Here is a 21,510-nt window from a genome sequence, read left to right on the forward strand (position 1 = left end):
TAACACTATCATCCCCTCTTTTGTGATTGTTAAATAAAAATGAATTTTAAAGGTCGTGTCGCATTAGGCTCCAACCCGAGACCTTTGGCCTTAGGCATGCATTAACCACTATGATCCTTTTCACCCCTACTAGTGGTAGTGCTTACTCAAATATATGAAGCATAAGACTGTCCTAAGTTTTTAACAAATTGTTGAATTATAGTCTAAATTCCAATAATCACAAAAACACAAGACAATTATAATACTCAGAGAGGAGTGTTAATGTTAATAAGAGAAAGCACATTACATGAATAAAATTTGATCCATTCCCCACAAAAAAATATAGAAAGTAGCAATCTGCCAACAAAAGAATGCTGACTATATCTACACAACTCAAAACATGGTATAAATGAGTGCCAAAGATAACAACATTTCACAAGTGGCTGTTCCTGTTGGTAGCATTCAGCAAAGGCTGGAGAGCTTTCACTACGATGCTCATGTTGGGGCGGAAATCTGCTTCGTATTGCACACACAAGGCAGCAACTGCAGCCATCTGTTTTAAACAAAAGTATTTGTGGTCACACGACTGCAGATATAGTTTTAGATGGGATCCAACGAAAAACCCGGATACGCACCTTTGCAACAGCCTTAGGCGGGTAATCCCCTCCGAGTCTACCATCAACACACTGGTCTACCTTGTCTTCACTGAGCTTTGGCGTGGCCTGGATAGTGGATTACCCATTAATCACTTACATAATGTCCGTGCGTGTGTGTGGAAATTATAAACTTTGAAAGAAAATTGAAGTCTTCACGTTGTGGATATAATGACATACCCATGTCACAAGACTCTGCTGTCCCCTTGGCAGTGTATGATCCACCGGTTTACGACCAGTTAAGAGTTCGAGGAGTACCACACCAAAACTGTAAACATCGCTCCTTGAACTTAGCTGGCCAGTCATTGCATACCTACATACAAAATAAAATGAACTTCTTAGGGCTAAGATAGTGATTGAGTACTTCGTGTTTCGAACGAAGGAAGATATATTGGCAAAGTTAATTGATTCGTTCAACTACTAGCTAACAAGTTCTATGGGCGTACTCAGGTGCGTGATAGCCAAAAGTCCCAAGAACACGAGTGGAATGAAGACGGGCTGCTGTGTCAGGGGCTTGATTGGACAAGTCGAAATCTGCAATCTTAGCGACATCGTCATCATAAAGTAAAACATTACTTGACTTGATGTCACGATGAATAAAATGATGCTCTGCCTTCTCGTGCAAGTATTCCAATCCTTTTGCGGCCCCAACAGCAATTTTAACTCTTTGAACCCATGAGAGAACTGGCCCTCGCTGTGCGCCCTTGACACCTTTCTTTCCTGTATTAACAGACGAAAATTAGTTTCATACGATGAGTCAAATAAACTAAAACAACTAGCATGCCATTATCCAGTACTATCCTAGTGAATGGAGGTCCAAAAACAGGGATACGGTACAATGTTTAAGGTTCAACTGACCATGAAGAATATCGTGCAAGGATCCATTCGTAGCATACTCATAGGCCAGAACTCGTAGACCACCATCCACATTATAACCAAGTAGTTGAACCACATTTTCATGCTTTACTCTTGACACCATAGAGACCTGCAAAACCATGTTTTAGACAATGCATCGGACTGAAATATCTGAACGTTGATGAATACAGTGTTATGGTGAAACCTGTGCTAAAAATTCTTTGTCAGGCTGCTTGCTAGAGTCCAACTTTTTAATAGCTGCCGCCTGTCCATTTTTCAGCACTCCGTGATACACCCTCCCGTACGATCCCTCGCCAATCAAAGACTTTGAACCAAAATTATCTGTAATATCCTTCAATTCATCAACTGGAATCGCAGGGACAGATATCGGCTGCATAGTAACAGTCTCTCTGTCCTTCGGCGTTGCTTCAGTGGCACGATGGCCTACAGGATTGCCTACAAGATTATCTCGAGTAAGTTTGATTATTGTAACCATAAATACATATTGTTTAACAACTAAGGTAAGGTAGGGTTCGTAAACATACAATATGGGATAAGCCACAATAGGATCTACAATTAATTTAGTCATAAGGGTGAATGTGAGATGGTTAATCATGAGCTACAATCTAATGGAGTATTGTCATTTTGGAGACGGGTCAAAATACATTATCATGGGTCGGGCTTTTGAGAAAAACGCAACCAAACAAGAGATAAGATTAGTCACTGGCTTTAATCAATAGTAATCATGCCAACTGCCCCTAAAGATCAATTTTTCAAAGGAAACCATGATTTCACATTGACAACTTATTATTTTAATTTGCAGACATAAGGAATTACTTCCATTATTTCAAGTCTGAAACAGCAATGAAACTTTACAACAGAAAGGAAAAGACAAAAGAATTTAAGTCAACTGTTACAGCCTAAATTTAGATTCCATGGAAAAGATATCTTACATTTGGCAAAATAACTAAAAAGAAAAAGATCAGTTTAATCTAAATTGATTTTATAACAATCCATCAAATTGAGGTTAGATGAGGAATAGGAAAATCACCTGCAGTGTGAGGTGTGGTGTATTGTCCATGACCAGCAATCTTCTGCATGTCATCATCCTCACAGCAAGAGAAGCACCCCATTATGGTTTTATGCTAGATATCTGCAGTTGAAGATGAAGAACTGTGAAGAGAAGGTGCCTAGGTTCAACCAAAGCTCAAGAAATTTGAAATACTATTCCTTTCACAAGCAAAGCCCCAATCAAGCAACAACATGGTGATTTTTTAACAATCCCAAGAATAAACATGAGTCAAATACAAGACAAGAAGTGGCTATTAATCATTACCAAATTCTAGCAATTGAAAGTGAACTTACAATAAAAAGATGATAAAGCAAGAAGATGATGATGATGGTGATGAAAAGGTCTGACCTTTAGTTGAAGATGGGAGGAGAAGAATTCCGGGAAGAGGAGGAGAGTACAAGTGAAAAAGAAAGGGCAAAGCGCGTGGGTTGTATGTTGGAATCATTCTTTGTTAAGGAAAATGAGAGGTGCGCTGTCGCCGTGTTTGACCAAGTTGCAGCTGTACAACAATGATTAATGATTATCAAACCAACCTCTTCTCTTCTCAATTTAATTAATCAATTCTGACTTGGTTGGGATTAGGAATGTGAATATGACGCAGATTCAGACACTAACTAATATTCAAGGACTTGCCCATTTGGAATTAAGTTGACGCCGTATGCATCTCCGGCAACTACATGGACTCTACTTACTAATCTGGTTGAGGATTATCTACATTGGTAAAAAACTAAAAACTGTGTTTCCTATCTACGCCATAAGTAAGACTCGTATTGCTTATTTTAAAGAAATTGAAGTTTTTGGACTATCCCAACACCTGTGATGATAACTCATTAGCCTGATATTATTTTATTTTTTATCCCATTGAAAATGTGAAATTTAGTAGTGCCGGTCCTCAAAAATTAGTCACATATTTCTATTTTTATTCGTCCCTAAAAATTTGTTATCTTTCACTTTACCATTTTTAGTAATGATCCCCACATTCCACTAGCTCATTCTCATTCAAATTTTATTATTGTAAAACTGATATTCTTTCTGTTCTAGATAATTCGTCTCATTTTGACCGGACACAGATTTTAAGAAATGTAATGAAAATTGAGTTGAAAAGATTAGTGAAATGTGAGTCCTACTTTTATATATTAATTTTATAATAAAATATGAGTAGAAATGAGTTAGCGGAATATGAGGTCCACTACTAAAAATGGTAAAAAAATGAAATGGAACAAATTATTTGGGATGGATCGAAATAGAAAAATGGGACAAATTATTTAGGACGGAGGGAGTACATATATAAAAATAGACTCACGGATCACTAACTTTTTCAACCTATTTTTTATTATATTTCTCAAATCTTATGCCGGGTCAAATGGTGACAAATTATAAGGTACGAAGGAAGTAATGAAGATAAATAAGTCAATTTTTTTTTACCAGGGTTTGTTGAATTTAATCTCACCTTTGAAGGGAGATTGTAGAAGTTGCCTTGCCTCAAAGGCTAATGTATCCATCTCAATCATTTATGGCTCACAAGAATTGATGAATTTGAAGTAACGTATTACAAAGTTGGCAAGGACAAAAATATAGCTCTGCAAATCAACACAACTACTCCCAGAACTGATGGCGTTCCATTGCTCTTTCCTCCTCTGTTTACATAAGAACCCCCTGCGATTCATATTCAAAACTTAGATTGTTGAATCATGAATGCGTATCAGTTATATAGAGAAAAAAAGTAATCGCCCAAATACACAAACTTTCACCCATTTTTTTAGGGATAATAGCCAAACAATCACACAATTTAATCAAATTTAGGTCAGTTCAAAAAGTTTGAAAATTGGAACATTAAATTATAAAGTTTTAATTTTTTTCGCGATTGTCTCATCTTTATACAAAATGACTCTTTATGATGCTCTAAACGACAAAGACATTAAAATACGTAATTTTTTTCTAAATTTTCTTTTTCCCTTTTAAATTGTAAATGAATGACGTTGTTTTGAGTATGAACAAAAACGTTATTTTGTATACAAATGCAACAATTGATAAAAAAAAACTTTGTGATTTAATATAGTAGTACAATTTTGTTTTCAAATTTCATTGGACCAACTAACATTTGATCAAAATTTGCAATTTAATTAATTGAGTAGCATCTCTTTCATTTTGCAAAAGAACAAAAAAATGCCTCAAACACATGAAAATTATCATGGTTTTTCAAATGATTATTTTGTCAAAATTTTAAGTTCATACTATATCCAACTACATTGGTTGTTTAATAAGTTTCAAAATTTGTAAAGCACCAAAAAGGTTGAAAATTACCGCAGTCTCTTGTAGCATTAGTGTTGAAAGAGCAAATGCAGGTGAATCCCTGAGTGTCAACATCAAACCCACAAGCACCCCCAGATTTGGAGCAACGTTCGCACCCCAAATCAGGCAAGCTATACGACAGCTTGATCCCATAAAGCCAGTCAAGTGGGCCCACCCCCTTCAACGCATCCACATTGTACACACTCGTGTAATGCGAGCAGTCCAATATGTTCATGCTCATGTACCTTCATATCAACAAAATAAAACACAAATGCAGAAAATAAGAAAAACTAAAAGAATCATAAACACTCGTATTATGTTAGTATATGTTGGGTTGCAGACTCATCTCAAATAGGAAAATTGGAAGTAATATATATGGATAATAGCTAATTAAATCATGAAATTTTGTTAAATTTTGATTTATTCTACAACCAGATTGGAATATTAAATCACCAAGTTTCAATTTTCTTCATTTGTCTCATTCATATCACAAAATATCATTTTTTTAATGATGTTTAAAATAAACACTTTTTTCTTGTACATTCCTTTATTTTCTTAATTCTCTTATTATTTTATTGAAATATTGTCGTTTTTAACATTGCCAAAAGACACTATTTGTGCATGGATGGACAATTGAGAAAATTAAACCCTCTGTCCTGACATAAGAGTCCTATTTAGTTATGACACAGATTTTAAGAAATCTAAATAATAGTAGGTTGAATAAGTTATTGGAACACGAGTCTCACTTATATAATTAGTTTTATAACAAAAAGTGAATGGAATAAATTGGTGGAATGTGAGGTCTACTTGGCATTTATTAAAAGTGAAATATGACTTTTATTGTGGGATGGACTGAAATGACAAACATGACTCTTACTGTGGAACGGAGGGAATATATAAAGGCTGTCTAATTCCAATTAGTTTGAGGCAACATACCGGAGGGTGTCGTAGGTGGTGAAGCAGCACGGGGGCGAGGCGGTGGCGTTGGAGAGCATGTGGAAGAGCTTGAAGGAGGTGCAGGTGGCGTAGAGCTCGTCGCAGGAGTGTCCGGAGAAGTTGGAGGCGCAGAGGTAGTGGTAGCGGTTGAGGAGGGGGGAGTCGAGGGAGCAGTTGAGGAGGAGGAAGAGCGTGTCGGGGGAGGGGGGGATGGTGGCGGACTGGATGTCGGTGATGAGGAAGTCGCGGTGGGGCTGCAGGATGGAGCACGTCGACATGGACGGGTCGTAGAGCGCCACCGTTTTCTTGGCGTAGTCGATGCTCTGGACCTTGTAGGACCCGGAGGGGGTCAGGAAGAAGAGCCCGGCCGCGGTGGAGCAGTTCAGCATGCGGCGGAATGGGGCGGCGCCGCAGCCGTCGTCGATGCCGAAGGGGTAGCGGATGGGGATGTTGTTGCAGAAGGTTCGGCAGAGGGAGGCGGCGGAGGAGGAGGAGAAGTGTGTGAGTATGATGATCAAGGCTGGAATCAACATGTTTGTGGATTCAATGTGATTGAGTTTGAGGGATGAAGGAACTTGTTTGAATTTTGGGTGTGGCGCTGCTTTTGAGACCGTGGATTGCTCCCTGCTTTTTTGACTATTGCACTGCAAATGTTGGATAATAATGTTGTTTCACATTTCACTCAATATTTCTGGTTTATTTGAATTAAAACATTTTGATATGATCATAGAAATTAGTCAATTCACATTTGACACAACCGCATAATGTGTTGATTTCAATATAGTAGTAATAAACTTATTTACTCTAGCTCCATTTTTTAAGAACTATCGATTTTGTATCATTGTACTAGTAGTATACTTATAACCATCCAAATAACATAAACTATAATTGTTTGTCGTTGACATCATATTACACGAGACCAAAACCTACTTTCATGATTCTCTGAACTCGTCAATAAATAAATTGGATATGGTATATCACAACACAAATATATGACTTTTTCAACGTTATGTATAGCATCTTAAACTAAATATAGGTTAAAATAGAACTCTTGGTCGCAGTTGGTTTGATTTGCTATGTTCCAGTGTTATTCTAGTATTTAAACATGGGGTGTATCTCACACCAGATTCCCTCTTCTTCTTGTTGTAATAGCGATCCCCTCTTCTTCTTGTACAATGTTGTTGTGACTGATTAAATTTGGATGAGTATTTGTGGATATAGATTAATTTAGTGAGTGTGTAACAAATGGTCGAGGGCGGCGCAGTCGCGGCTGCGGACAAGACCGAGTTCACAGAATGCTGGAGGACGTCGTGGCAAACGCCTTACATCACGAGGCTCGCCTTGTCCGCCGGCATTGGCGGCCTCCTCTTCGGTTACGACACAGGTCGATCATCATCATCGAACATTCGCCTTCTCTTCTAGCGTTTTCGACGTATAAAACAAAAATAACCATAACAATATCCCGCATCAGTATAAAAAAAAAAAAACTGAAACCACTATATTAGTCTAAGTCTGTTATAGTGATTTGAAAATTGAACAAATGCAGGTGTAATTTCGGGTGCACTTTTGTACATAAGGGAGGATTTCGAGGAAGTAGACAAGAAGACATGGCTGCAGGAGACCATAGTGAGCATGGCCGTTTTCGGCGCCATCTTCGGCGCGGCCTGCGGCGGCTGGATCAACGACAAGTTCGGCCGCAGGATCTCGATCTTGGTCGCGGACGTTCTCTTCCTCATTGGCGCGGTGGTGATGGCCATCGCGCCGTCGCCGTGGGTGATCATCCTCGGGAGGATTCAAGTCGGCCTCGGCGTGGGGATGGCTTCCATGACCGCCCCGCTCTACATCTCCGAAGCCTCCCCTCATAGAATACGCGGCGCTCTCGTCAGCACCAACGGCTTTCTCATCACCGGCGGCCAGTTTCTCTCCTACCTCATCAACCTCGCATTCACCCACGCCCCTGGGAACTGGCGCTGGATGCTCGGCATCGCGGGCCTCCCCGCCATCGTGCAATTCGTGCTCATGTTGCAACTCCCTGAGTCCCCGAGGTGGCTCTATGTGCACGGGAAGGAAACCGAAGCTCGGGCCATTTTAGAAAAAATCTACTCTGCCAACGAGGTCGAGGAGGAGATGGAGGCTCTTCGCTCGTCTGTTGAGGAGGAGGAGGAGAACTCTCTAAAAGGTGGACTTTTTGACAAGCTGAAGAAGGCATGGGGGAACATTGTGGTAAGAAGAGGTCTTTATGCTGGTATCACAGCTCAGGTGGCTCAGCAGTTTGTTGGTATCAACACTGTCATGTACTACAGTCCCACCATCATCCAGTTCGCCGGGTTTGCCAGTAACAAGACCGCCATGGCGCTCTCCCTCATCACCTCGGGCCTAAACATGGTCGGCTCGGTAATCAGCATGTGCTTTGTGGATAGATACGGCCGGAGGAGGCTCATGATCTTATCCATGATTGGCATCATCACCTGCTTGTTGGTAAGATAGAAATCCATAGGATAGGATATTCATGAATCAACGAACTGATATTGAGTATAGAAATTGATATGTTTTATGATGTCAACTGATATTAATGTATTTGCAAACTTATAGTACTATATTTCTATGTTCTGACTTTAAGAAAAGTTCTGAAATGAACCAATACCAGGATATTGTTAGTAATTATTTTTTTCGTATTTTCCAACAGGTGTTGTCAGTGATCTTCAACGAGGCGGCGAACATGTCCCCTCCGGTGAGCTATGCGGAGACCGCGGTCTTCGGGGGCAACACCTCCTGCCCTGCCTACATAGCAGCCCCCAACGCGGACTCCTGGAGCTGCACGCAGTGTCTTGGAAAAGACACTGCATGCGCCTTCTGCGGCTCGTCCATCAAAAAGAACGAGGCGGGAGCGTGCCTGATCCTGGACGACGCCGTGAGGAGCACGTGCCGCGAGTCGAAGCGCACGTGGTACTCGCAGGGGTGCCCCAGCAGGATAGGATACCTGGCTGTTCTGTTTCTTGCTCTGTATATAATCGTGTACTCCCCTGGCATGGGGACGGCGCCGTGGATCGTGAACTCGGAGATATATCCGTTGAAGTACCGAGGGCTGTGCGGGGGGATCGCGGCGGTGTCGAACTGGACGTCGAATCTGATCGTGAGTGAGACGTTTTTGACGCTGACGGAGCATCTGGGGTCGTCGGGGACGTTCTTGTTGTTTGCGGGGTTCTCGACGGTGGGGCTGGTGGCGATATTCATGCTGGTGCCGGAGACGAAGGGGATGCAGTTTGAGGAGGTGGAGAGGATGCTGAGGAAGGGGTTCTCTCCTTTTGACAAGTATGGGGATCAGCCATCTAAGGATAAGGAAGTAGTAAGTGCATGATTAATTGCGATATCATATATAGGATGGGATGAACACCACTGACTCCATGTTATTCTATTTCAGTTAATTGTAATAAATTATGATTGATTGGTTGCAACAATTTTGGTTGTAATAAAGGCTCTGGCTCTCATTTGACAAGGAAGGAAATGATTGAAAGTGAGAAGGTTTATGTGTTGGGGTTGGATGAAGGTTTGTGATCAAGCGCTCTCCTGGATAAAGAGGACAGCAAGGTAGTCATTGGTGTGAAGGCCAAGGTGTTCATGTTAATTCATGTTGGTTGTGGAGCAAATGTAAGGATTACAATCTAGCTAGACTATCAAAGAATGTGTATGGGGAATAAATTATGTAAAGAGATTCAACCGTTGATGTACTACTATAACATAATTATTCAATAGTATACAGGTATGGATGATATAGATTGAGAATTGCTAAATTAGCAAATGATCTCAAGAATAAAACAGGCAAAGAAAGCGACTCTTAAAAATCTCAAGGAATATTGCCAATTATTATTAGAGGTACTAGCAACTATATAATACTCCGTATAAATTATTTCACTAAATCATGATGCATTTTTAATATGAGTATATGAATACTTAAGGATGACAATAATGTTGCACTTTCTTTTGATAGTAACACAAAAGGCCGCATCCAGGCTCTTCATTTTAAATTAATACTACCTCCGTCCATGAAAGTTTGACGCAGTTTACCATTTCCGTCCCTAAAAGTTTGATACGCTTCACTTTTATCATTTTTGGGAGTTGACCGCATATTCCATTACCTCATTCTTACTCACATTTTATTATAAAACTAATACTTTAAAAGTAGGACCCACATCCCACCAACTTTTTCAACTCACTTTCCATTACATTTCTTAAAATTCGTGTCGGGTCAAAGTGGGTCAATATTTGAGGGGCGAAGGTAGTAGCTTATTACTAGTATTACTTTAAGTACTAGTAGTATATGATTAGTATGTCAATAATTTATGTTCTGGACAATTCTTAAGATGAAGTAAAAACACAAAAATAGGAAAGTCGGAATTCCAAAAGAAAACAAACTTTCCTTTTCAACAGGATTTGCTTTTAATTATTGACAAGATTTCAATATTTACTCGTAATTAATTTAAGAAAGGGAAGTCTCCCGAACATGAGGAAGCTCCCTTTTGAGGAGGTGGCCGAAGCAGCTGTAAAGAAATCGTAAATCCCGAGTATGAAAATGATGCACCGCTTTAAACCTCTTCTCTTTCTTACTTAGTTAACAAAATACTGTAAAGCATTTCTTCATCGCTTGACTGATCGGAGAAACAAATGGCCCTAGAAGCCGCAGACGCCGCCACCCCTCCCCAATTGGCCCTCGCCGACACCGACGTCAACTGGGATAGGTTCCTTTTTTACTCCTAATTTCTCTATAATGTCACTATTTTTCGCCCCTTTCCTTATTCTTTTTGCTTTCGGTGATCATTGTTTAGGCTCTCTACCTTTGTGATATTTCACTTCATTCCTTTTGATTTTCCTTTTAGGCAATATGAGTTTAATGTTCATTTTGTTTTCTTAATTGCAGTTGGATTACTTTCATAGAATTTATTTAAATTGCAATATCTCTAATTTCACCGCTTGATTTTGAGTGTGATCGCTTAGGGCAACCCAGATGTCATGATATTAGAGGTCTTGAAACTCAAAACTAGCATTTTCTAGGCTTATTTGTTATGTCAAAAAGTGTTCTTGGCTTGTTAGTATCTTGTTGTGGCTGTATTATTTGTCATTGTTGCTGTATCTGATTGTTTGATGCATATGATTGCTAAGCTGTGATTTAAAATCTAGTCATGAAATTTGGCTGTTTGGTTGATTTGCATGTTCTGTAACATAGGCTGGATAAGACGAGGTTTCACGTGATTGGGGCCATTCTATTCACAATGCAGTCGGCTTTAATACACCCTACTGCGGTTGTGAAGACACGGATGCAAGTAGCTGGATCGGACATATCTAGGATGAATGGACTATCTGTTTTCAGGCACATTATCAGGAGCGATGGCGTTCCTGGTATTTTCAGAGGCTTTGCCACATCGGCCATTGGATCGTTGCCAGGTCGGGTGCTGGCTTTAACTTCACTTGAAATGTCAAAGGATATGACCCTGAAATACACAAAAGGCCTGGATATGCCAGAAGCAACAAGAATTGGTATTGCGAATGGAGTTGCGGGAATGGTTTCCAATTTATTATCATGTGTATACTTTGTTCCCTTGGATGTGGTGGGTATTCTAATTCTTTCGTATCCCTGATTACTGTTGTGATATTGTTTTGGAATGCTTTCATTTGCCAATTAGTTGGAAGTTTTCTAATGAATTCTAAGCCACCTGTTCGTTTCTAATCATTCTTTTGGTCTGTTAAATATGCTTGATGTGTAGGTTTGCCAGAGGTTAATGGTCCAAGGAGTTCCCGGAACTACAATTTGCAATGGCCCATTTGATGTTGTACGCAAAGTGATAAGAGCTGAAGGATTTCGTGGCTTATACAGAGGTTTTGGACTAACAGCTACATACCAATCCCCTGCATCGGCTCTTTGGTGGGGTTCCTATGGTTCAGCCCAACATATGATCTGGAGGTAATTTAAGAGCTACTATACAGAGCCAGATTTTGTGTTATTATATAGTTGAGTTATGCTCGTTTTGACGATATATAGGAGCCTGGGCTACACTGATGATATGGAAAAGAAACCATCACATGTAGAATTGGTTAGTGTTCAAGCCACAGCTGGCATGGTTGCTGGTGCTTGTTCTTCATTGATTACTACTCCTATAGATACTGTCAAGACGAGACTACAGGTAAGACTTTCTGATTAGGGCTGAGATATCCAGTTACGCAGTCTCAAATGTTTTTGGCGTTGGCATTAACCTGTTCGGATTTAGGTAATTGATAATTATGGTGTAGGAAGACCTTCGATAATGAAGACTGCAAGGGCCCTTCTTAAAGAGGATGGTTGGATAGGCTTCTACCGAGGATTTGGCCCTCGGTTTCTCAACATGTCTTTCTACGGAACGACAATGATCGTGACCTACGAGCTCATAAGTATGGTTGCTTGTTTGTTTATATACTCCAGTTTAGTTAATTGGAAGCTGCTACTGCTACTGATCCTTCTACTCTCTTTTTTTGTGCAGAGAGATTGTCAGTGAAGCAAGATTGACCATTCAAGGCCCTCCATTTTATTACTAGTAGTATAATTTTGCCACTGACTGTATTAGGTAGCAAATTTTGGAAATGAACTCGTGTGACTGATAATTCTTTACTTAGTCATGGTTGAGTAGCATTTCTCTTTTATTTATTGGCTAACCCCCTCTTTGTAAAAAAAATGTTGTGTTTCAGTAGTTGGATAAAGCTAGTGAGTGATGCCCATAATTTAAGTGTCCTATACTTTATGAGTGCTTAAGAATGCAATTACTATTATATATTTTTGGTGGATGGAATAAATAGTGTTAGTTGAAAATGATACTGATATAATAAAAGATACTCAATCTTATGGAGTATTGTCTTATTCCATAGACAAGAAAACTGAGTCTGTAATGAATAAAATAAGGCGCAGACTTGTGAATTTAAATTGTAGTGTTATTAATAAAATAGAAGCATTTCTTTTTCTTATGTTTTAAAAACTTCAACGACAGTTGCCATTTCTCTTGCCAACCGATCAATACAACACTCTCCAAGATTGAAGCTTTTTAACAACCGAGTTCAACTTTTCTATAGCAGTAGTGTTTCTTTTCATTTTCTTTGTAGAGTTGCAAGAAAATGTCAATTTACGTTTTGTTAAATCTCAATTTAAATTCAAAACGTCTCATTTTACATTTTGTTACTTAGATTACGTCCTTCATTTAAAATCTCAATTTAAATTCAACATGTAGTATTAATTATATAGAAAAAAAAACACAGAACATGATAAAAAAAAAATTTAATTTGAACAAACAGCAATAATTTAGGTGGGTGGACAAAGATTTACTCATTTACAGACTCGAAATCATAGAATTCACAACAATTTCGGAATAGCCGTGCTGCTGAGGCGGGAGCAATTCTTTCTTTCCCAAGATTTTAGCGGAAAGACTGCAGCTTTGTTTTCCCACACAACTAGCTTTTAGCAAGTAAGAATCTTTCACCTCAAATTCTGTACTCCCATGTTTGTTTTTCTATGCTATTCAGTGCAAGGTTCGGGCAGCTTAGGAGCTTATTTGAACTAATCGGTGGTCATATTGAACTAGTTTAGGTATGTAGAAGAAGATTTAGGGATGAAGAAGTGGACCGGTGGTGTGCTCATAGTAGCCCTTGCTCTCATTTTGTTTCTCAGTTACACTTTGATTGGAAAATCTGAGCCCTCCAAGAAACATTCTGCAGCATATGATTTTTTCAATCCACAGCCACCCAAAGAGGAAGATCCAGATCTCAATGCCATTGCCAATGCCAATGGCGGCATTGAGCCAACTAGGCCTAAGCCCCAGTTGGGATATCTTCAAGAATTGGAGGATCTGTATAGCTTAAGTAAAAACTTGAGCCTAGAAGGCCCTTCTGCGATGCTTGCGTGGAGCCGAATGAAATTCTTGTTTCCGAGATCGGATGCATTGCCTGAAACTGTACAGGGTGTTAAAGAGGCTCTAGTAATGTGTAGGGATTTGCTTGTGATGATTGAGGAGGGCAAAGCTGCCAAGCTTGGGAACGGTAGCATAGCGAGGAACTGTCCTAGTTTTGTTAATGCATCGTTGTCGAAGAATGAGGCCTCTCTGGATATCCCTTGTGGTCTTGTTGAGGACTCTTCTGTTACTGTGATTGGGATACCTGATACTCGCAATGATAGTTTCCAAATTGAGTTGATTGGCTCGCCAATTAAGGAGGGACTGAAGCCTCCAATCGTGCTGCTATATGATGTCGAGTTACCTGGTGAGAACTTGACCAAAGAACCTGTTATTGTTCAGAATGCGTGGACTCAAGAATCTGGGTGGGGCAAGGCGGAGAGATGCCCCGATCATGGTCCACTCCGTACTCTTGAAGGTACCTGATGTGATTGATAAATGAAGAGTTGAGAAGTATGTTGATTGTTGTTGTTTATGCTCTATTCTGTCACAACAGGGACCTTGAAATATTTCATATTGCTATGCTGCCTGTGTTAGTAGTTAACCATTCGACAAACTACATGGCACAATATATGAGATTTTTTTAATGATCCTTGTTTGGTGAGGATGGAGGTAGTGAATGGCTACAAATCATTCGGATAGCTTGTTGCTGTAGAATTCTTTCTGGCTTTTGACGTAACTTTGTTTTTTCACCTTCTAACCTGCATGTTTCAGTTGATGGATTAGTAAACTGCAATACACAAATTATTAGGAGAACTGCAGAGGACAGTCCAAATATGACTCATCCAACGAACAGAAAATTAGCTAATGTTTCCGAAGAGAGTAGCCACGTAAGTGCTGCCTTCCAGTTTGTTGAAGGTAACCCCTTCATTGCTACATTTTGGGCTGGTGCCGAGGGTTTTCACACGACAGTAAATGGAAGGCATGAAACATCGTTTGCGTATAGAGAGGTAAAACTAGTCTATTTTAATTTCCACTTGTCTATATATGAGTGTGTGTTGAAATAAGATTTTTAGCAATTTGCAGAGACTTGAACCATGGTTGGTTAACAAAGTGAATGTGAAAGGTAGCTTGACTACCATTTCAATCATAGCAAAAGGACTGCCTGCTAGCGAAGATGTGGATTTAGTGGGTGACGTTCAACAGCTGAAAGCTGCAACACCTTCTAAAAAAGGGCTTCTACTGCTTATTGGGGTTTTCTCGTCAGGGAATAACTTTGAGAGGCGTATGGCTCTAAGGAGGACTTGGATGCAATATGATGGTGTGCGTTCAGGGAAAGTGGCTGTTCGTTTCTTTGTTGGACTTGTAAGTGAGTTACTGCTTTTCAATTTCTTTCAACTAGAGCAATGCTTGTTAATTGAATGGTGATTATTAATGTTGTAGCACACGAACAAAGAAGTGAACTTGAAGGTGTGGAGAGAAGGTGAGGTGTATGGAGATATCCAGTTGATGCCTTTTGTCGATTACTACAGCCTGCTTACTTACAAAACCATTGCTATTTGCCTCCTCGGGGTATGTATAATTACTTGTATATTGGGTTTTTTGGTGAGCAATTACTGTTTGTATATTTATTTACATTTATTTCGTGGTTATACAGAGTGAAATAATGTCTGCTAAATTCATCATGAAAATGGACGATGATGCTTTTGTAAGGATTGATGAAATATTGTCGAGGCTGGAGGGGAGCACTGGGAAGGGGTTTGTGTACGGGCGTATATCTTTTGATTCAGCTCCGAACAGGGACAAGGACAACAAATGGTTCATAAGCGAAGAGGAGTGGCCGAATTCCACGTATCCTCCTTGGGCGCATGGTCCAGGTTACATAATATCTAACGACATAGCTGAGTTTATCGTTGCTGGCCACCGGGCCAGGGATCTCATGGTGCGTATATATTTATATGATGTATATGTATATATTGTTGTATGAATTGAGATGGATGGGTTGTGGTTTTGGCAGCTGTTTAAGCTGGAAGATGTGGCTGTGGGGATATGGATTCAGCAATACGAAAGCAAAGGGCAGAAAATAGAGTATGTGAACGATGATCGATTCAACAACGAGGGATGTGAAGCAGATTACATTCTTGCTCATTACCAGAATCCTAGGATGATGTTGTGTCTTTGGGATAACCTCCTTAAAAATCATAAACCTGAATGCTGCGAATAATACTACTATCATTTTTCTCTCTCTGCATTCAAATTTATTTGCAAAATATTTTTATGTTCCTTTAGACCAAGTCACAGGAAATATGTATAATTTTAGTATGAAATTACTTATTCTTCAGATCTACTAATATTCCAAGAAAATATGATTATACATGATATAAAAGTGTACTAACTAACTGACTGACACACACACAAGCACATCTGATTCTGAAAGTAGGGAAAATGGCGATGGCGAGTTTGGGAAGGCGAAGAGCGACCACCTTGTTGTGTTCATCCCCCAGCCACAAATTGTCTTCCATTCTCATCAGGAGATTCTCATCCGGATCTGATGAGAACGACGTCGTGGTTATTGGTGGCGGCCCCGGTGGCTATGTGGCCGCGATCAAGGCCGCGCAGCTGGGCCTCAAGACCACCTGCATCGAGAAACGTGGCACCCTCGGTGGAACCTGCCTTAACGTTGGCTGCATCCCTTCTAAGGTACATATCTTATGTTGATCGCTCCATTTTCATGTGCTTTACCCTGCATCAATCAATGAGTCAGCTCATTCTGTCGATTTAATTTGTTGCTTTTACGATTGATGAATTCTGGTTTAATTTCCGTTAGGGATATGAAATTTATGAACATCATCATTAGATTGCTTTAACAAATTTTCATAAGATTCACTTTATTTAGGTTATTTGCCCTCAGAATGTATGCTCTTGGTTTTTTTTCTTTTTCTTGTTTTGCACTTCATTTATACATCTGCTGCTGGTGTTGTATTAAAACTTCGAATTCAAGAAATGGTGTATGTTATCGTGTATCCTCTGCAGGCTCTGCTTCATTCTTCCCATCTGTATCATGAAGCAAAGCATTCATTTGCCCATCATGGTATCATGGTTGGTTCGGTGGAGGTGGATGTACCGGCAATGCTGGCCCAAAAAGACAACGCCGTGGGAAACTTGACCAAAGGCATCGAGGGTCTCTTCAAGAAGAACAAAGTAAACTATGTGAAGGGATATGGCAAGTTTCTATCCCCTTCCGAGATATCCGTTGAGACCCTAGATGGTGGCAACACAACTGTGAAAGGAAAGAATATCATAATAGCCACTGGTTCCGACGTCAAGAGTCTTCCTGGGATCACCATAGACGAAGAGAGGATCGTATCGTCTACTGGCGCTTTAGCATTGAAGGAGGTTCCTAAGAAACTTGTAGTTATAGGTGCCGGCTACATCGGTCTGGAGATGGGTTCTGTTTGGGGTCGGCTGGGGTCAGAGGTCACGGTTGTCGAGTTTGCAGCTGACATCGTTCCAAGCATGGATGGTGAAATCCGGAAGCAATTCCAACGCACCCTCGAAAAGCAGAAGATGAAATTCATGCTGAAGACTAAGGTAGTTTCTGTTGACACCACTGGAGAAGGTGTGAAGTTAACTCTCGAGCCAGCAGCGGGTGGTGAGCAGACGAGCCTAGAGGCGGACGTTGTTCTCGTCTCTGCTGGCAGAGTCCCGTTCACTGCAGGGCTGGATGTGGAGAAGCTAGGGGTCGAAACAGACAAGCTAGGTCGCATCTTGGTGAATGAGCGTTTTGCCACTAACGTAGGGGGAGTGTACGCGATCGGTGACGTAATCCCGGGGCCAATGCTGGCTCACAAGGCGGAGGAAGATGGGGTCGCGTGTGTTGAATACATTGCGGGTAAGGAAGGGCACGTGGACTATGATTTGGTCCCGGGGGTGGTGTACACGCACCCTGAGGTGGCGTCGGTGGGGAAGACCGAGGAGGAGGTGAAGGCCCTCGGGGTGGAGTATCGGGTGGGGAAGTTTCCGATGATGGCGAACAGCAGGGCAAAGGCGATCGATGATGCGGAGGGGGTGGTGAAGATCGTAACGGAGAAGGAGAGCGACCGGATCTTGGGGGTCCACGTAATGGCGCCGGGTGCGGGCGAGCTGATACATGAGGCGGCTTTGGGGATGCAGTATGGAGCGTCGAGTGAGGATATTGCGCGAACGTGCCATGCTCATCCCACGATGAGTGAGGCTGTGAAGGAGGCTGCCATGGCTGCGTATGACAAGCCTATTCATATTTAATTATCTCATTTTTTTTATTCTTCTTGTTTATCAATCGTCATGTAATAACACCAGTTGAGATTGTAATGTTGCATTCCAATTTTGTGCTTTCTACCATTTGCAGATTCATTTACTATGACCAGTGACCACTTATTTATTTCTAACAAAACAAAAGGCATTAAATTGCGTCCGTGTATTTGTGTGGCTACCCGTTTGTTCACGCCCAAGAGCAACAAGGCCTTGGACACAGGCCGCTTTCAAATCAGATTGTCCTATTACACTACGTCACTTAAACATAGTCTTCATCGAGACCGATACAAATTTAAATGTAATTCATAAAGTAGAAGAGATCAACAAAAAAATAGTTGAAACATTATTAATGAAAAGTTGCACATATTTTATGAGAATAAAAACTTACTGTAATTAAAATAGATAGAGACTAATTTTGATGAATGATCCAAAATGAAGAAAATATAAGACTTTTTCATGAACAAAAATAGAGATAACTCTAATTTTTATTTTTATACATTTAAACAATATTTTTTTTTATTAAAAACAACACTCACTTTTAATTACAAGCAATGCCACTATTTACCCGACACGTTACAACTTTTTTTATACATAAAAACAATGATTTTTATTCATTATTTATAATACAATCACTTGGCTAAATAATTTATACAGAAAAATAATAATTACTTCATTCACAAAAAATAGTCATATCAAGATATAAGTTTAATTGCAAAATTAGTAAAGTAAAGAGATATAAAGGAAAAAGTTGTTAGAAATACTTTTAGTGAAAAGTATGTACTTTATTAGAAATAAAAGGCTAACCATAAATGAATGGAAACTGATTTTAATTGATAAATAAAAATGGAAAAGCAAGATAATTTTTTTAATTTTTAACGGAGGTGGTAATTAACATGGTTGAGCTTTCGTTTGTATAGAATGTTGGGAAGAGACCTACAATTAGGATGGTAGGTTGGTGGAATTATGCAATTGCATAATTGTATTTAGTGTGCAAAGGTAATAAGGTATCCTAAATCATCTAAAAATCTCTCTTCATCTATATAGAAATATGGGCAACACATGTTTGCAGTGGTGTTGTAGGTGTAGATAGGTGTAGGTATAGTGGGATTGAAAGTTAGAAACGTGTGGATGGAGATTGAATTTGTGGTAAATCATGGTGCAATCAATTGCATTTTTTTATGAATGGTGTTGACTATTTGAGCCGTTACAGTAGCATATTAAATTAATTAATTAATTAATCAGGCCGCAATGTGAACATTATAGCGCGTGGCGTCGGATACTTTTCCTATTACTACTAGGGTTAACTTTCCTTTCTGCCCCAAATCTATCTCCTTCTCTCTCTCTCTCTCTCTCTCTCTCTCTCATCAATCAACAAACAATCCTCAATAATACCAGCAAAATCAATCGACCTTCCCCCACAAATTCACCTGAAACAACCCAAGACCCGCAAGAAATTTCATCAATTATACGAGCAATCTACTCTAGGATTGCAATCAATTATGGTGGCAGAAGCGGAGTTTATTTCCTTTCAATGCCTTCACCTTCCCCTTCCCTCGCCTAGTGTTCAACCGGATTTCTTCGACATGTCGCAGCCCGGTACAGCTGCGCCGCCTATCCTCTTCGACCTCTCTCGCCGTGATTCGGTTCGTTTTATTTCTTTTTCTATTCCTTTTTTCTTGGGATTAAAATTCTCTTACGCAATTCGTGATTTTGTTGTATAATTGCGGGAATTTATTTCTAATTTGCATATGATTCAATTTTCCCTTCTCATCAAGATCATATTTTCGCCGGATTTCGTGTTGGGGATTTCTCGGTGCTTGTGTCTCTCTATCTATATGTTGTATGCTTGTTTGGGATCGGATCGTTGTTTCTTTCTTGTGGCAAATTAGGTTTTCATATTGTCTAGCTCCTCTTGCCCTAAATGCTTGATGCTCATGCTGCCCGGAACTGTAATTTTGCTTTTTCCGCTTTGACTGCTAAATTGAATACTAGTAGAATTTATCTGTGTTTGATCTTATGAAGAATTTCTAATTTTATTTTTTGGTTCTTAATTGTTAACAATGACATGATTTCCCTAGCATAATCTACTAAAGTAGACTAAATAGTTTATGTTTGTCTCTTTTTGGCTTGATATGCTCTCATGATCTAATCCTAATGGCATCTCTTTTCCGTCACCAGGCGCTAAGCTGCTCAACTAGTTTACAAACTACCAAAGTGTCTGAGACTCCAACCAGGAAGTTTTTACCAAGAATTCGATCGGGCAGCCACACTGATATTGGACCTCGTAGTTCCAATGAGGATGAGCACATCAGGATTGATGACCTATCTTCTCACTTGGGCTCCCTCTACAGCTGGTCAGAGCCGAGCTCCTTTTATGCCGTCTTTGATGGTCACGGTGGACCTGATGCTGCAGCTTTCATGAAGAATAATACCATGAAAATTTTCTTTGAGGATGCTGAATTGCCTCAGACATCGGATGTTGAAGAAGCCTTCTTGCAAGCAATGGAGATTTGTCACCTAAGATCATATTTACAGGCTGATCAAGCCTTGGCTGATGAACTCAGTGTTGATTCCTACTGTGGAACAACAGCACTCACCGTTCTGGTTCTGGGAAGAAATCTACTCGTAGCAAATGCCGGGGACTGTCGTGCTGTCCTCTGTAGGAAAGGAGGTGCTATTCAGCTATCACAGGATCACCGACCTTCTTGTGAAGTGGAGAAAAAGAGGGTGGAGGATTTGGGTGGTTCAGTTGAATATGGATACCTAAATGGTGAGCTTGCAGTCACACGAGCTCTGGGAGATTGGTATATGAAACTCCCAGCTGGATCTGCTTCACCTCTCACTGCCGAGCCAGAATTTCAACTGACTAAGCTGACTGAGGACGACGAGTTCTTGATAATTGCATGCGATGGTATTTGGGATGTGCTGTCGAACGAGGAGGCAGTGAGCCTAGTACAGCGAGAGCTCAGGTACCACAACGACCCAGGACAATGTGCTAAAGAGCTCACCAGTCAAGCATTAATGCGAGACACAGGTGACAACGTCACAGCCATTGTGGTTTGTTTCTCCTCTCCTGAGCGCAAAGATACAGTTTCTTGTCAAAGACCAAGACTGAGATTCTGCATGTCTGAAGAAGCAAGGGCCAAGTTGAGGGAGTTCATAGAAGGCAATTGAATGGAGCCATATACTATATTCTTTATGAAGATAATCATACATATTAAATGATTATTTTTTCTTCTTCTGTTTTGAGGTTGCTTCAGAAACCAGTGAGAAAAAGCAACCTTGTATTGGTGGTAGAGTCATGAGTGAATCTATATATTATTGAATTTGAACAATTTTGGTCACTTAGGTTCTTGTATTGTATTCAACTTTTTTGGCTACTATCTCAATTGAATGTGAACCCTATAAGATTCTTGTTCAGTATAGTATTTTATTTTTCATTTTATTTGGCATCTTTCTATATTTCATTGCTACACTGCTGATAATATTTCAATGGCTGCCTGTTCTTCCTCATCATCAGCATCTA

General features: G+C 40.1%; 7 protein-coding genes across 12 annotated transcripts; 5 read left to right on the plus strand and 2 right to left on the minus strand.

The window, feature by feature from the left end:
- Window positions 1–214: 214 nt before the first annotated feature.
- Window positions 215–3,068, minus strand: LOC125207223 (pto-interacting protein 1-like). 2 transcript variants are annotated; one of them, XM_048106471.2, is made up of 8 exons: window positions 2,853–3,068; window positions 2,539–2,640; window positions 1,693–1,943; window positions 1,491–1,617; window positions 1,079–1,352; window positions 813–945; window positions 615–701; window positions 215–532 (listed from the first exon to the last, which is right to left on the minus strand). In XM_048106471.2, exons 2-8 carry the CDS (start codon window positions 2,618–2,620, stop codon window positions 413–415), a joined length of 1,074 nt encoding a protein of 357 aa, XP_047962428.2. In that variant the 5' UTR covers window positions 2,621–2,640; window positions 2,853–3,068; the 3' UTR covers window positions 215–412. The 2 variants fall into 2 exon arrangements, with proteins under 2 accessions (XP_047962428.2, XP_047962427.2); XM_048106470.2 differs by having other exon boundaries at window positions 2,908–3,067.
- Window positions 3,069–3,952: 884 nt separating this feature from the next.
- Window positions 3,953–6,404, minus strand: LOC125207224 (wall-associated receptor kinase carboxy-terminal protein). The gene is made up of 3 exons (XM_089062107.1): window positions 5,788–6,404; window positions 4,864–5,096; window positions 3,953–4,215 (listed from the first exon to the last, which is right to left on the minus strand). Exons 1-3 carry the CDS (start codon window positions 6,318–6,320, stop codon window positions 4,109–4,111), a joined length of 873 nt encoding a protein of 290 aa, XP_088918233.1. The 5' UTR covers window positions 6,321–6,404; the 3' UTR covers window positions 3,953–4,108.
- Window positions 6,405–6,931: 527 nt separating this feature from the next.
- Window positions 6,932–9,598, plus strand: LOC125207221 (inositol transporter 4-like). 2 transcript variants are annotated; one of them, XM_048106468.2, is made up of 4 exons: window positions 6,932–7,171; window positions 7,334–8,265; window positions 8,474–9,133; window positions 9,209–9,598. In XM_048106468.2, the coding sequence occupies exons 1-4, from the start codon at window positions 7,033–7,035 to the stop codon at window positions 9,230–9,232; spliced, it is 1,755 nt and encodes a 584-aa protein (XP_047962425.2). In that variant the 5' UTR covers window positions 6,932–7,032; the 3' UTR covers window positions 9,233–9,598. The 2 variants fall into 2 exon arrangements, with proteins under 2 accessions (XP_047962425.2, XP_088916156.1); XM_089060030.1 differs by having other exon boundaries at window positions 8,474–9,598.
- A 682-nt stretch (window positions 9,599–10,280) lies between these two features.
- On the plus strand, window positions 10,281–12,456 carry LOC125205349 (uncharacterized). 3 transcript variants are annotated; one of them, XR_007173743.2, is made up of 6 exons: window positions 10,281–10,523; window positions 11,009–11,390; window positions 11,547–11,743; window positions 11,822–11,963; window positions 12,074–12,207; window positions 12,297–12,456. XR_007173743.2 is itself a non-coding variant. In XM_048104219.2 (6 exons), the coding sequence occupies exons 1-6, from the start codon at window positions 10,450–10,452 to the stop codon at window positions 12,320–12,322; spliced, it is 981 nt and encodes a 326-aa protein (XP_047960176.1). In that variant the 5' UTR covers window positions 10,284–10,449; the 3' UTR covers window positions 12,323–12,456. The 3 variants fall into 3 exon arrangements, 1 of the variants encoding a protein (XP_047960176.1); XR_016132726.1 differs by having other exon boundaries at window positions 12,070–12,207; window positions 12,297–12,351; XM_048104219.2 differs by having other exon boundaries at window positions 10,284–10,523; window positions 12,048–12,207.
- A 485-nt stretch (window positions 12,457–12,941) lies between these two features.
- LOC125205347 (Galactosyltransferase family protein) lies at window positions 12,942–15,942 on the plus strand. 2 transcript variants are annotated; one of them, XM_048104216.2, is made up of 7 exons: window positions 12,942–13,268; window positions 13,386–14,169; window positions 14,466–14,701; window positions 14,778–15,056; window positions 15,135–15,263; window positions 15,349–15,633; window positions 15,709–15,942. In XM_048104216.2, exons 2-7 carry the CDS (start codon window positions 13,413–13,415, stop codon window positions 15,913–15,915), a joined length of 1,893 nt encoding a protein of 630 aa, XP_047960173.1. In that variant the 5' UTR covers window positions 12,942–13,268; window positions 13,386–13,412; the 3' UTR covers window positions 15,916–15,942. The 2 variants fall into 2 exon arrangements, with proteins under 2 accessions (XP_047960173.1, XP_047960174.1); XM_048104217.2 differs by having other exon boundaries at window positions 12,943–13,268; window positions 13,391–14,169.
- Window positions 15,943–16,088: 146 nt separating this feature from the next.
- Window positions 16,089–18,090, plus strand: LOC125205348 (dihydrolipoyl dehydrogenase, mitochondrial-like). The gene is made up of 2 exons (XM_048104218.2): window positions 16,089–16,391; window positions 16,725–18,090. Exons 1-2 carry the CDS (start codon window positions 16,137–16,139, stop codon window positions 17,973–17,975), a joined length of 1,506 nt encoding a protein of 501 aa, XP_047960175.1. The 5' UTR covers window positions 16,089–16,136; the 3' UTR covers window positions 17,976–18,090.
- A 1,214-nt stretch (window positions 18,091–19,304) lies between these two features.
- Window positions 19,305–21,404, plus strand: LOC125208060 (putative protein phosphatase 2C 49). Its single transcript, XM_048107609.2, has 2 exons — window positions 19,305–19,627; window positions 20,163–21,404. The coding sequence occupies exons 1-2, from the start codon at window positions 19,484–19,486 to the stop codon at window positions 21,156–21,158; spliced, it is 1,140 nt and encodes a 379-aa protein (XP_047963566.1). The 5' UTR covers window positions 19,305–19,483; the 3' UTR covers window positions 21,159–21,404.
- The last annotated feature ends 106 nt before the right edge of the window (window positions 21,405–21,510 follow it).

Source organism: Salvia hispanica, chromosome 6 (assembly GCF_029641045.1).
Source record: "Salvia hispanica isolate PSC_SH4W2 chromosome 6, Shi_PSC_v1, whole genome shotgun sequence".
Classification (NCBI taxonomy): Eukaryota; Viridiplantae; Streptophyta; class Magnoliopsida; order Lamiales; family Lamiaceae; genus Salvia; species Salvia hispanica.